General features: G+C 48.2%; 1 protein-coding gene across 1 annotated transcript in view; it reads left to right on the top strand.

The window, feature by feature from the left end:
* LOC8041454 (rab-like protein 6) overlaps positions 1 to 12,766 on the top strand; it is a 49,084-nt gene that overhangs the window by 28,822 nt on the left and 7,496 nt on the right. The window contains exons 11-15 of the mRNA XM_042292609.1: positions 2,537 to 2,606; positions 3,940 to 4,117; positions 4,565 to 4,734; positions 8,202 to 8,236; positions 9,684 to 9,816. Coding sequence (XP_042148543.1) covers positions 2,537 to 2,606; positions 3,940 to 4,117; positions 4,565 to 4,734; positions 8,202 to 8,236; positions 9,684 to 9,816 — 586 coding nt within the window. The remainder of the gene's footprint in view (positions 1 to 2,536; positions 2,607 to 3,939; positions 4,118 to 4,564; positions 4,735 to 8,201; positions 8,237 to 9,683; positions 9,817 to 12,766) is intronic.

The following is a 12,766-nucleotide window of genomic DNA, read 5'->3' as shown; positions in this document are numbered from 1 at the left end:
CAATGCTCGTCCCTAAAGATTGCCCATCCCATTTTTCTGACTATGCATTTCTTGCGTAAAAAATACCAGAGCTCTGCCTCCAATGGGACAAAGAGCACATTACCCTGATTGCAGCTCATCAATAAACATACCATATTTGCTTGAGTAATAGCAACTCTTCTTATGAATGAGACCCGTGGGTCTGCCTTCCTACGGAACACGGGGTAGCGAATCACCGCGATTGCCAGAACAGTGGCAGAGATAATGTCTTCATGTAAAATTGCTATCTGCTTTGATTGCATTTTTACGAAGGATAGTGTTTTCAACCTTCTTATTCGGTGCATCTTTTATGCAGAATGCCATGATTGGCTGTATGCGTGCTCTGCACTAAAATAATTGCAAGGGCCTTGCTCGGCTATTACTCTGGCAAATACGGTGCAAAGCAAAGAAATGCCATGAGTGAGATCCGAGGTTTTTTTTATTTACTGTTTTGCTCATTAGCCTCTTACATTTAGATGAAAAAATATGAAATGTAGAAGGTAGCAATACAACTAAGAGAAATAATGCTATGGAGCACTTGAATAAGTAAACTTTCGTTAATTCGATCATGACGGGACCTTGAAATTTGGTTGAATTATCCGAAGGATCAAATTAGAAAAAGGATGGAAGAACGGTTAAAATTAAACTTCCTTTTATTGTCCAAAGTACTCACGGATGGTCTGCTGCCGGCTGCGCTTAAAAACACGTTTCCAAAAGCATATTTCGGAGAGCAGCGTAACTAAATGGTCACGTCCTCAAAAAATCGCGTACAAAAAAAAAAAAAAAGAAAACGAACAAAGCAAGTTTTACGAGCCGACTTCGGCGCCGAGCAACCAGACCGTCAACAACAACAAAAAAAAAAAAAAAGGAAAGGAAAGGAGAAGTTGCGCTTTCCGACACGCAAGATGGACCGCACACGATGCTACAGAAAAGTGCTTTGAGCGCACGCTGAGAAAGCGTTACGAGCCGACTTTGGCGCTGGGCGGCCAAACCGTCGGCGACTGGAAAAAAAAAAAAAAAAAGAGGAAAAGAGAATTTGCACTTTCTGGCGCGCAAGATGGACGCACACGATGCTACAGAAAAGCGCTTTGAGAGAGCGCGCTGTCTCCTCGCCTGACCACGTGCTATGTTCTCCACGCTACACCACGATAGATTGGTTGCGCTGGCTCGTGTCATTCGCTACGGTCTATCTGAACGGCGTAGAGGAGCAGGCGCATATTTGCGCACGTTCGGCTTTGCAGCAAAGGGCCAGTGTTTCGCCCAACGTTGGTGGTTCTTCTGCCATGGTGCCGTGCAATGTGAGCCCCTGCGCATTCGCTCGGGACGAATTACCCGATCCGCAGTCTTCCCGAGTTCGAACTATCAAACATTTCCTCCCATAGAAATGTAAGGGCGCTCGCCGGGACTTTTGAACAGGATCGAATTAAACGAAAAGTCGAATTAACCGAGGTCGAACTAACGAAAGTTTACTGTATGATTACACATGTCACTGCATCAACTAGAAGCTTGCGCCAGCTGGCCAACGGGGGGAGACATGCGGTTCGCGTGCCTTTAATCGCTGCCGTGCCTGTCTGCTAGGTGGCGCAAGCTGCTGCCCAGTGCAGCAGTGCTCATTTGCATTCATAAGCCTGCATTCTGCGGCATGACTACACCATGCAGCCGCGTTGTGTGGCCTAACCGAGGGCTTACTGCAGTAATTTTGAAAATATTGGAAATTTGCAAGGAAGGCTATTCAGCTCTACAGTCTGAGCTCATTACAACAGACCTGGTTACAACAGATATTTGGATATAACATACCGATTTGTGAAGTTCGGTTGGTTTTCCTCTACATACTTTGACTTGACTTCATATCTACATAAAACATAATCCTTTTACAATAGACCGAAATCTTGGTCAATATCAAGGTCGGTTGTAACGTGCTTAGACTGTATTAATATGTCAATGTTCCAATCACTCTGCAAAAAGTTTGAATCTTTGTACATGTGGAAGGAAACCTGTTGGGGCTTTTCGCACAAGGTGTAGAAATGGGTGTAGCTGGTGCTTTGTGCTACTCTCGGGAACTGCAGAAGGACTGCTGACATGACATTCACAGGTGTTTAGCTCCTTGTGAAAAGTTATTTTAGCTTATGGGGCTCACAACTTTGTGTAGTATGCTAATTCTTATTTTCCTGGATTTCATGTCCTCTGATAAAGCGTAAAGTTTTGCAAACCATCGGCTATGTGCAGCTGTTTCCCAGTGACATACATTTGCTCATTTCTAGTGGTAGTGTGGAATACTATTTACTGCATATTTATTCTGCTTGGATTTTGTCTTCTGCTCAGTGTATGCACTTATCCCACTGCTCTTTTCAATCTCTACGTTGGAGTACCGTACTTGTCGTAATTACAGTGAATTACGAGACTTTGCAGGCTGACCTTAATTCATGATAGCTACATCTCAATGTCATGTATATGCTGTATGAGCTCAAAGTATTACCAGGTTGGGCATACAGATTTTTGTTTCGCTTTCCCGGTACAGAAGACCCCCACGAAGCAAGGCGGCCTGATGTCCAAGCTGTTCAAAAAGGCTGAACGGGACGACCCCATTGGTGAGCGACAAGCGGAGGGTGCCTCATGCCTTGTTGGACGATGACACGGACACGGGGCAGGGCTTGAGGTCTCCGTTGTCTCTTACTGAGACACACTTTGGCATAATTATGAGGTTTGATATCTGGGGGGAAATGGTTGATTCTTTTCCATTTCTGGCATCCTTAAAATTCGTGAATTTGCCTCGAATCTTGGGTCAAACGTTTTGTACGAACCCTGACATTGGAAGTGCGGGCAGCGCGACACAAATTGTGCCGACTCTGTGAATCTGGAACAAACTTTTTGAGGCTCATTTACAGTAGCGTTTGACTGTGCTGTAGGGGGTTCAGATTTGAGATACAGCTGCGAGTTAGCATGGCACCGAAGCTACGGAACCTTTGGTAGCTACGATAACTCGCACTGTTATTTCAATTCGAGCCCCTCTGATGTAATAATAGCTTTCCGGAAATGTCATACGCTAGCGCGGCAAGTGCCGCTAGATTGCTGCCCGATATGAGTGGTACATCACTGTTAGACCTGTTGAGTTCTTCTTTTTTGTTATAATAACAAAATACGAAATACATCACTTTACAAGAGGCTTACCCCCGAAGTAGCTTCGAATCTCCGAACGACGTGTCGGCCATCATTTCTCAAGTTTCCGAGAGTAACATAAAGTACTGGTTTCTACCATTTTCGTGCCTCGCGCAAAAAGCCATGAAAGGTTTCCTCCAAATGCGCGGATATTTGGCACTTCCACATAGGTCAGATTTGATCATCAGTTTATTCATTTCGGCGTTTGAATAGAGTATGTGTACCATACTCGACTTCGTCTTACAACGGACCGCAGATTGGCACAGATTGGAACGCTGATCCAATCAACGTTCTAACATGACAATGTGACGCTTAGGGTTTTCTGACGTCGTCTGTCACCACTTCGGGACCACCTTTGATGCACGCGCAGAGTGGGACTCTAAACACATCGGTTAGAGATGCGACGTGGAGGGCGTGTGGTCGCGCGATATGTTCGTGGCACTGGATTGGCTGGGACAGCTTTTAGCATCCGCTGCAGTCCGTCGTAAGATGAGACAAGGTAGAGCTTGATTCCAGTGATATCAAACGTTTTTAAGAATAGGTACGACCGATTTTTGACCTTATCCGGTTTTAGGTGAATGCGAGTCTTTGAAACTTGAATCTACAGCTTCTAGGGGCCAAAACCTCGAGCCACTTTAGTTTCGGGGTCCTTCTATCCCGACTTGGGATGGGCTTACCCTTCGGTGTGTGGACGAAACCACCGTACTGGACCCGTGAATTTGCGTTTGAACTCCGAGAATGACGTTGGACGTGCTTCGTGTGCAGTGGTTCGGGCAAATGTGCACGCACCCCCAACCGGGGTCTCCTCGGCGGGTCCCGTCGGGGACGTGGACGACTTTGTGCCGGACGACGGGGATGGCAGCTTCAACAGCTTCCTGGACGACCGGGACCCGGATGGCGGGGCCACCCCCAGCACCGTGGCCGGGGAGGAAGACAGTGCCAGGTGGGAACGTGCTCACTTCAAAGCGCGACATGCTTTTTAGCCCTAACACCCAATGTTGTCTGTCCATCCATCCATGCATTTGCCGCTAAATTTGGCAGAAAAATGGAATTTGTGTGTAGGTCACGCAATGCAAATTTATGTTGCGTGACCGGATGTCACTTGGCCCTTACACCGACTCAGTTTCCCCGCTAAATTTAGTGGAAAATTTAATGTCGCGCAACTTGATGTCGACACCTAAGCACCATTTTCGTTTAGCCCCTAAATTTAGCGGTGAAATTGATGTCGCGTGACTCGACGACACGTCACACGTACGTCGATTCAATTTCCATACTAAATCTACTTGGAAATTGATGTTGCGTGCTCTATGTACCCAGTTTTCCCGTTCAATGTAGCGGGGAAGTCGGTAAAAGTAAAGGTTTTTTTCACCTTCCCAAACTCCGTTTCCAGCGACGACGATGAGGGCAATAACCCCCTGGTGACCGGCTTCCAAGACGACGTGGACCCGGAGGACGTGGTGCCGTCCCGAGCGGTGGGGGACCCCGTGCCCGTCCTGGCTTCCAAGGATTCCAGTGACGAAGAGGACACCTCGGTCGTGCATGGGAAAGACCCCAACCAGGGCGAGTCTTTTCTCCTCTGGGCTCGTCTGACGGCAAATGCGGGCACTTCTCCCGGTTGCTAGAACGGCCGCAAGAGGGGTTTCGAGATCCCGGGATGGACTCTGTGGGGAGAGTGTCTAGCGTCCCAGCCGGCCCTGCTTGGCAGACGTCAGCCTTGTCTATCGTCTACACTAAGTCTCACCTAGAGACGACTTCCTCAGAATAATTTTATGTGCCGCTCCTAAAGTATGCCAATGTTACTGATTTAACTTTCCTTTCAAGACTGTTCACCGTCTTTTTTTGCGCATAATTGGACTCGAATGATGGAAGCGAGGACGGACTTTCAGCACCCATTTGCCTGGAATGCCAGAAACTTTTAGTTTCTTGTCCCTGTGGAGCCAGTCACCTAACCTCGAAATCCCCTAAGCAGCTATCTTAGTCACCAGGAAAAATAGCCATACTTACCGGCAAATGAGACCCGGGGTTGCTTAATACTCGCAGAGTACCGACACTTTCATGCTTTCGCTCAGTGGCATTTTTATTTAGAAATACAGTTGACCCCCCCCTTATTACAAAGCCGGGTATACCGTAATATCCCGAGTCATCGCCCACCCCCCTACCGCCTGAAATTCATAAAAAAGTGGGGTGGGCCATGTCTCGGTGGGTGAGCACAAACAATTGAAAAAAAGCGGAAAAAAACGCCTATTTTTCTCTGCGTATCTAGCGCTGATGCACAAGAGATACATCAAACTCAAAACTCGATTTAGTTTCATTGTTTTATAGAAAAAAATGCTCAATAAAGAATATTTTACTATAGCGAAGTCCGTTGCTTGCATACGCGCTAGAAACACCGCCGATCTGCATATAGCGCGAACGTTTGTTCCGCGAAAGAATGTCACCACTATGTTCTCCTAGTTAGTAAAAAAAAAAAAGAAAGAAAAGTCTACAAGAAAATGGAAAAACCAACCAGGCGCAACGAGCGAGCGAGCGAGCAGACCAAAGAAGCGACCAAGAGCAATGCTGGGAAAGCGGGAAAGCCGGCGGTCGTGTTGGCAAATACTTTGGCGTCGGGCCAAGTCGGGCGCCTTGTCAATTACAAGCTCTTGCGCAACTTTCTTGTTTGGTGCGTACATACGTGCGTCGGTGCACGGCGGGCTATCAATGCACGGTTGGGACGCTCTGCAAACGTCTACGTTCCAGCAAAGCTTTATTTACGCGTTGGCTTTGCCTAAAATATTGCACAACCGCGGTCGCGACGGGCGGGAAGAAGGAGCGGGTTCGCGGTGACCTTACTTCGGCGGAGACAGACTGACCTAACACTCCGCGGTTACATTAACAAACTCTTATTTTGTTATCTCCATCGTTTTCTTTTCGCACGGATACACAACCACTTCGGGGTCGCTCACGGAGGAAATGCGTAAACAAAAAGAAGTGTCTTTCCCTCCTTCGTTTTACTTTGTCACGGACGTCCTCCAACTGTAAGGTCCGCGGCCGCGTCATTCGGGTAGCATGAGTGTTCACGGATCGCTGAGTCCGCGCTGGGGTATTTGAAGGGGTGGGCGATGACTCGGTGTTTTTTCGGAAATCGATATTGGCCCAAAAAATGGGGTGGGCGATGGCTCGGGGATGGGCGATGACTCGGGATATTACGGTAGTGAAATATTGGTCATAACAAACAGATATTTGGTGCACACTTTTGCTGCTATACTGTCGCACCCACTTATAACAGAGTTGGTTATGATGAAAAAGCGGCTATAGCAGAGGAATTACAATTTCCCATTCCTGTTTGTACTTTTTTAATGTCTATATGTCTGTTTGTAGCAAAGGAAATCGAGCAACTCCAGCAGCGAAGTAACATTTTGGTACAATTGAGAAAATAATTGAATTCAAGAAAGTTTCCACAATGCAAAGTGCTGCACTCTGCTGCCGCGACCAAGCAGTCACCCAGAACGGGCAGCAGACAGTGCTCAAGGGCTATCAGTGGTGGCCTCTGCATTGTCGTCTGCTCCCCGCTTCTTTTTTGGGAGACGGCTTTTCCGCGTGGCACGTGAGGCCATTGTGGCATTGCGATAGGAATGTCCAAGGCGCTAGCTGCACTAGTGACAAATTACCGACGTAGACATCCTAGGTTTAAGAGAGTGAGCAACTCCAACCATGGAGAACATTTGCAATTTAATGGTCGACATCTCCCGGGCAAATTTTCTTTGATGAAATCCACGAGCTTGTTCTCCAGCTCAGGGTGACGACCGTGCTTTGGCCCACATACAACACAGAATGCATTGTATGTTGCTTCGTGGTGATGTTGTACAAAGGAACTCAGTACGCATTTTATGCCTCTACGACACAAAAATTGTCGTGCATAGCGTTTCCGAAAGAGAACCCTAATGTAGCTGGTGTTCAAGTGCAAGTGGAACGGGAAGTTACTATGAGCGTGTGCCGGAGGCAGGATTTCTGCAGATTTTATGTTGCAACAGACTATAGTTAGCTTCTTATAATGTGCTCATGCATACACTCTGCTCACTACACTCGGCTAGCTTCGTTGCGGCTGGTAGATATAGGTAGATGCTTTGGGACAGTAGCGTATAGCGTAGTTAGAAAATTTTTTCATGGAGGGTGGGGGAGAGGGGATGCTGGATCCTTTCGTGTGGGGGGGTTTTGATGCCACTACTTAGTGAGCACCACAATGCAAGTTACCAGTTGGTGGGCTTCTTTCTTGGCTGCTGCCGTGCATGGAGAACCGTACAGAGTGCATTACCTTGTGCATATTGAGTAACTCCATTTAAAGCCACCAGATCAGCTGCGTTTAGAGTGTCGACACTCCATTTCCTAGCACAGAGAGGGTGCAGTTAGTGAAGGTTATGATTCAGTTTTGCGACTTTCTGAGCTTTAGATGCGAATCGGTAAGCTCGGGTGATGTGGTCCTGTTCCGTCACGAACTGCATTAACTTTCCTGGAGGACAGGGAAGTGTTTCCTGCAATTTCAGGTGAAGCTTCGGGCAACCGGCAGCAATGATTTCAAGCGGCAAGATGGCTGAAGTGTCGATTCTCCAAAGCTTAGCTTAGGAACCTGAAATGTTTTTTTGGCAAAGTGCTCGGCATTTCGTGAGGCCTCGACACTGATTGGTTGATGGGTGGGAGAGGAGGAGTGAAGTGCTCAATGCCGATTGGTTAATGTCCGGTCACGTGACCAGAGGGGTAGGTGAAGAGGAGCTCGACCACCTGTGTGCGCCGGGGGAGAGGAGCTATAGAGTATGGAAGGCTCTGGAAGATTGGCAGGTTTATCAGCTTGATTAGCGGTGGTATCGCCTCATTCCAGGAACAACTGTTGAGTGTAAACATGGTATGCATTGAACTATTGAGGATGCTAGAATGTTTCATCCGTGCAACGCAATTGCCTAGCAATTCGCCATAAATTTTTAATGGCCATAACTGTAGCCTCGTCTGGGCCCCAGAAAAGACGCCAACCGGCAACCCTTGTCTCGTTGCAGACCTGTCCGGAGACTCGTTTGTGTCAAGGGAGGAGGTAGGTACCTTTCCCCTCTTTTCTCGCATCTTCAGCAGCAGTTTGTGTCTCGCAGTAGGACAGTGTATTCTTGCGGTCTTTTCAGAGTGTTTTTTGAGCCGTGAGGATCGCCGCATTCTCGCCACTTATTTTATTTTTTCAATAGCTGCACTTTTTTTTGATTATTACATCTTGCTCAGCAAAAACTACAGTTGCAATTGAAGCCCAGTGGGAAAGGGTATCGCGCGTGAAATATGTGCAACGGCGGCAACCAGACAACTGGCAAGCCAGTTGTCTGGTGGCTGCCATTGCTTATGGACGGTGGTAGCTGTTCAGAGTGTTGTGTTGACATTTGTTTGCTGGCAGTCACGATCCTGGAGAAACTAGCCATTAACAGCTCTGCTGTAAAACGGCACAAAAATGAACACAAGGACAAATAGAACACACAAAGAAATGCAGCGCTATGTTTGCCTTTGTCTTCTACTTGTCTTTGTGTTCATTTCTGTGCCGTTTTTATTTCTCTGATCATGCAGTGACTCGCCCATCTTCGCACCTTACCACAGTGTCAGATGAAAATTGACTGCCTCTAAGCCGACTCGGTGACGTCAATGATGACGTCATGGTGCCTTTGACAGATAACAGGCAGTAGAGAGGCTCGCCACATAGTACCTTGCGGCCATTGGTGCACATTTTTTCCAGAATAAAAGCAGCTTACATTTGCTTTTTTTAAATATAAGTGTGATAATTTATTTAGGGGACAAAAGTCTATAGAATGCTGCTCCTAACTCAGTTATTTCGAAAAGTGCCTCAGCTGTTGTTTACTCTTTTGAGTGGAATGCCCGAGCATACTCGGCCGCATTGCTGTGCGGTTTCAGTTTTGGTGTGCTTCCTGCCCTCCCAACTGGGCCGTCGTTTTTTTTTACGTGTAGCGGCAGGCACGAACAAGCGACAAAAACAATGTTTTATCTAGCAATGTCAGTTTTCGGTGGGATGCAATTTTTTGTTTTGTTTAGGCGACTTCTGTTTTGGTATAGGGAGAATCCGTGTTGTTCAACCTTTCGCTTCATGGCGAACACTGAGATCTAGAAATTACCAATACATTCGGTATTCGACGACAGTAGGAATGAATAAACAAGGGGCGATTGAGGCTGATCTAAAGAGTGACCTCAGGATCCAAAGCCGAGGTGCCACTGTGCAGTATCTTGTCTCAAAAAATACAATACGAGAAATATGTTGTAGGTTGGAGGCATGCGGACATCAATTAAATTTTGGCCCGTAAAAAAGTGTGTCTTTTAGAAATAAATATTCTTCACAAAACACGCTACACAGTTTCCGAGACCAAAATTTGCATTCAGCATGCGAAAAAATACCAAAAAAAACTAGGCCCTCAAAGGGTAGGCGATGGTTTTTGGAATCTCGGGAAAGTCCGAACACTTTGCCGTAACGCCCTGCCGAATTCCGGGTGCAGATCAGCCGGGAGGATCCCGACGGCACGTCTTCCCCCGCGGCGCCCGAGAATGCGGCTCCTGAGACTCCCTCCTTCTGGAACATGCCCACGGAGGACCTGACCTTTCTGGAGAAGCGCTACAGTGCCCTCGCTGGTGAGGGTTCTTTCCGGACGGGCCACGCTGCGCAACGTTTGCCCGCAGTGCGGCACCCAAAGCGCGTCTCCGATCGGCGCGCTTACTGCAAGGGTTCCCAGACTTCCTGACCTACCTCATCTCCCTCGACGATGAAGCGAGGAACAACTCCGGGTCTTGGCACAATGCAGTAATGCAGTAAACGAGCCTTCAGACCGTGTGTGCGTACCGGGGTGTGTTTGGCTGCTGGTTACGCATCTAATTCGCTGAGACAGTGTTGTAAAATCAGGAAAACACTTTACTTGGGAGCGGGGTGGCCGAAGATATTCGGGAGTTCGGGGAACGTGTAGGGGTACCTAGCTGTGGAACCGCTATGTTCCTAGGAGCCCGTCCCCAAATGTGGTTCCTCAATTTCTGCCCGTTGATGTCGCATTTGTGTGATGCCGTTGTCTGCCAAAACCCTGGAGGTTGTAGAACAGTCGAGGCGAATACGGTGGGTGCCCGTTCTGCTGTAGGTCACTCTTTGGCTTCATAGTTCTTGGAAGCTTCTACTGTTGGGAGTTTGGGCACTGCAACGACGGTGACACTCACGTTCGCTCGTCTTGTTTGCCGGAACTTCCATGACTAGCCATCAAGATTGCATCATTTGTCGGCGTGACACGTCCTCCGTTCCTGCGACTTAATTTTCATGCCGTTTCGGGACCACTCTCGAAGCGTGGGCGGTTTGAAACACGAAACGCGCCGGTTGAAGGCACATTGCAGGTTTTGTATCCACGGGGAAAACTGGAATGCAGTGTATTGTTTGCGCAAGATCCGAAGGAGTAGTACCAGAATCGTCAGAAACTTTTCCTCGTTGCATTACATTGTAGTGCGACGTGACGACCATTCTGTGTGGTTGAGGAGGAAAACTAGGAGATCCGGGGAAAGCGATGTCACTCCTCGAGACTCGGCACGAGAGCGATGGCGAGGGAGTTGGTCCACTTGTCTCTGCAGGCGGCGTTAGTCGTGCGAGGTATTGCTAGACACTGAAAGCGGTGTTGGTGTGCAACATTCGGATGGGTGCATGCGGTTCGGAAAGACCGGGGTGGTCGACATTGTTTGTTCCGCCCCCCCGTCTTCTTTTTTCTTACTTTTGGCTATGGGGAGAAAAATGTTCTCGTAGGTAGTGTTTTCGGAAACGAGGCTCTTACGACCCATTTGTACAGGAGAGTGCATGGCTCGTGCCGACACGTATCTGCGCTAGGTACAAGCGTCGCTTTTGGTTACGGCAGAAGCGAACCGAGCTTTTTCGTCCCAAGCAAAGCTGAACTGCAGGAATATTCCCCGTCGGTATTTGTATCGCTACCAATAGCGGCATGCTTGCGCAGATGTGCTGACGACACGTGCACCGTCGAGGCGGGGCGCTCACAAATAGCAGTACGACAGCTGGAACTCTCGCAGTCTAAAGGCTGGTTCTCACACTCACGACTGCTTAGAACGGTGTGCCTTGAAACCTCTTAAAATATTTCAAGATGGGAGATCACACTGGCGCCATCTATCAGGTAGTTAGGGAATACAAGGTCCTCTCTTTTTAGAGCACAGCTCTTAGGGGCGTCGGCGTAACCAAGGTCACGCGGCCCCCCAAGGTTATCCCAAGTTCACGTGACCCCCAGAGGTCATGTGACCCCTCCCCCAGGGTCATGTGACCCCCAAGGTTACATGACACCCAAATTCGCGTGACCCCCTCCCCGAAGTCACGTGACACCCCTCCGAGGTCACATGACCACCTCCAGGGTCACGTGACCCCCCGCCGAGGTCACGTGACCTCCCTGATGACGTCATCGTCACTGATGACGTCACCGGCATCGTCATCATCACTGATGACGTCACCGTCATCGTCATCATTGCTGATGACGTCATCGGAGTCCGCATCGTCATCGTCACTGATGACATCATCGGCATTGTCACGTGACCCCCCAAGGTCACTTCACCCCCCCCCCCCCCCCAGTACCCTTCTCTTCTCCTCCTCAAGAGCTGCGCTCTAATTCGTTGTTACAGGGAGTTGTAAACGGCTTTCACTTTTTTGTGCATCATTCTTCCTTTTTTATTACTCTAAAACTTTTTGTGATTGTTATAAACAACCACTCCTCATAGTATATGTACATTTTATCTTGCAAACACCGCAAAACCTTCGCTCTAGTTAAATGCAGTCTCAGGGTCACCGCATAGATATTGAACCCAGACCATTTAGATCATTGAGCGAGGGCAGCAAAAGCTCGCGCTGCAGAACCCAGGGATCTTGGATTTGATTCCCACCCCCGCCCGTTTTAATCTGAATGAGCATCGTACCGGTGTGCGGTCGTGTATCACTACTGCGTGGTGCACATTAAAGACCGCAGGCTAGCGGTCGTACTGCACTGGCGAAATTGTTCATCTACAGCTGAGACACCAGACGCCCACTAACGCAGACTAACTTTTGACTGTATAAACATACGCACACCAATTTTTTATTTATTTTTTGTCTGCAGGAAAGCACTGCAAGGCGTCCGGTCTGTGTCCGGCAGTTGGCAGCTTGACGCCTTGTTGCACATATTTAAAGCCCCGGCTAGTGCCGGTATCTTCATTCCAAAAATTGCTGTTGAGTGTACACGCCACGCATCAAGCCAGGTGCTAAAATAACCGATGAAGAGCGCCGAGAGCGTAGACGGCAGACGTTTCGCGTGCAACACAATTGCGCAGCAATTTGCTATGCATTTCAAAGCAATAGGTGTTATGGGCTCTGTTCACCTCTGGAAGTGATGTCATGTTGTTGATGTAGTAGTTAGTAGTTAATGTTCATAGTTTTAGTTGTCATTGTTGATGTTCTAGTTGGCGATGTAAGGCATTTGTCGTCGATGTTGCCGAATTCTTGAAAAAGATGGCTCGCCGCCTGTGTGAACCGAACCTGGGTCTATTGCGTACAAAGCGGAGCCATTACCGCTGAGCTACCCCA

The sequence above is a fragment of the Ixodes scapularis genome, unplaced genomic scaffold, assembly GCF_016920785.2.
Source record: "Ixodes scapularis isolate PalLabHiFi unplaced genomic scaffold, ASM1692078v2 PGA_scaffold3__209_contigs__length_174095766, whole genome shotgun sequence".
Taxonomy (NCBI): Eukaryota; Metazoa; Arthropoda; class Arachnida; order Ixodida; family Ixodidae; genus Ixodes; species Ixodes scapularis.
The sequence above is the reverse complement of the archived record's forward strand: the minus strand, read 5'-3'. Positions and strand labels throughout refer to the sequence as shown.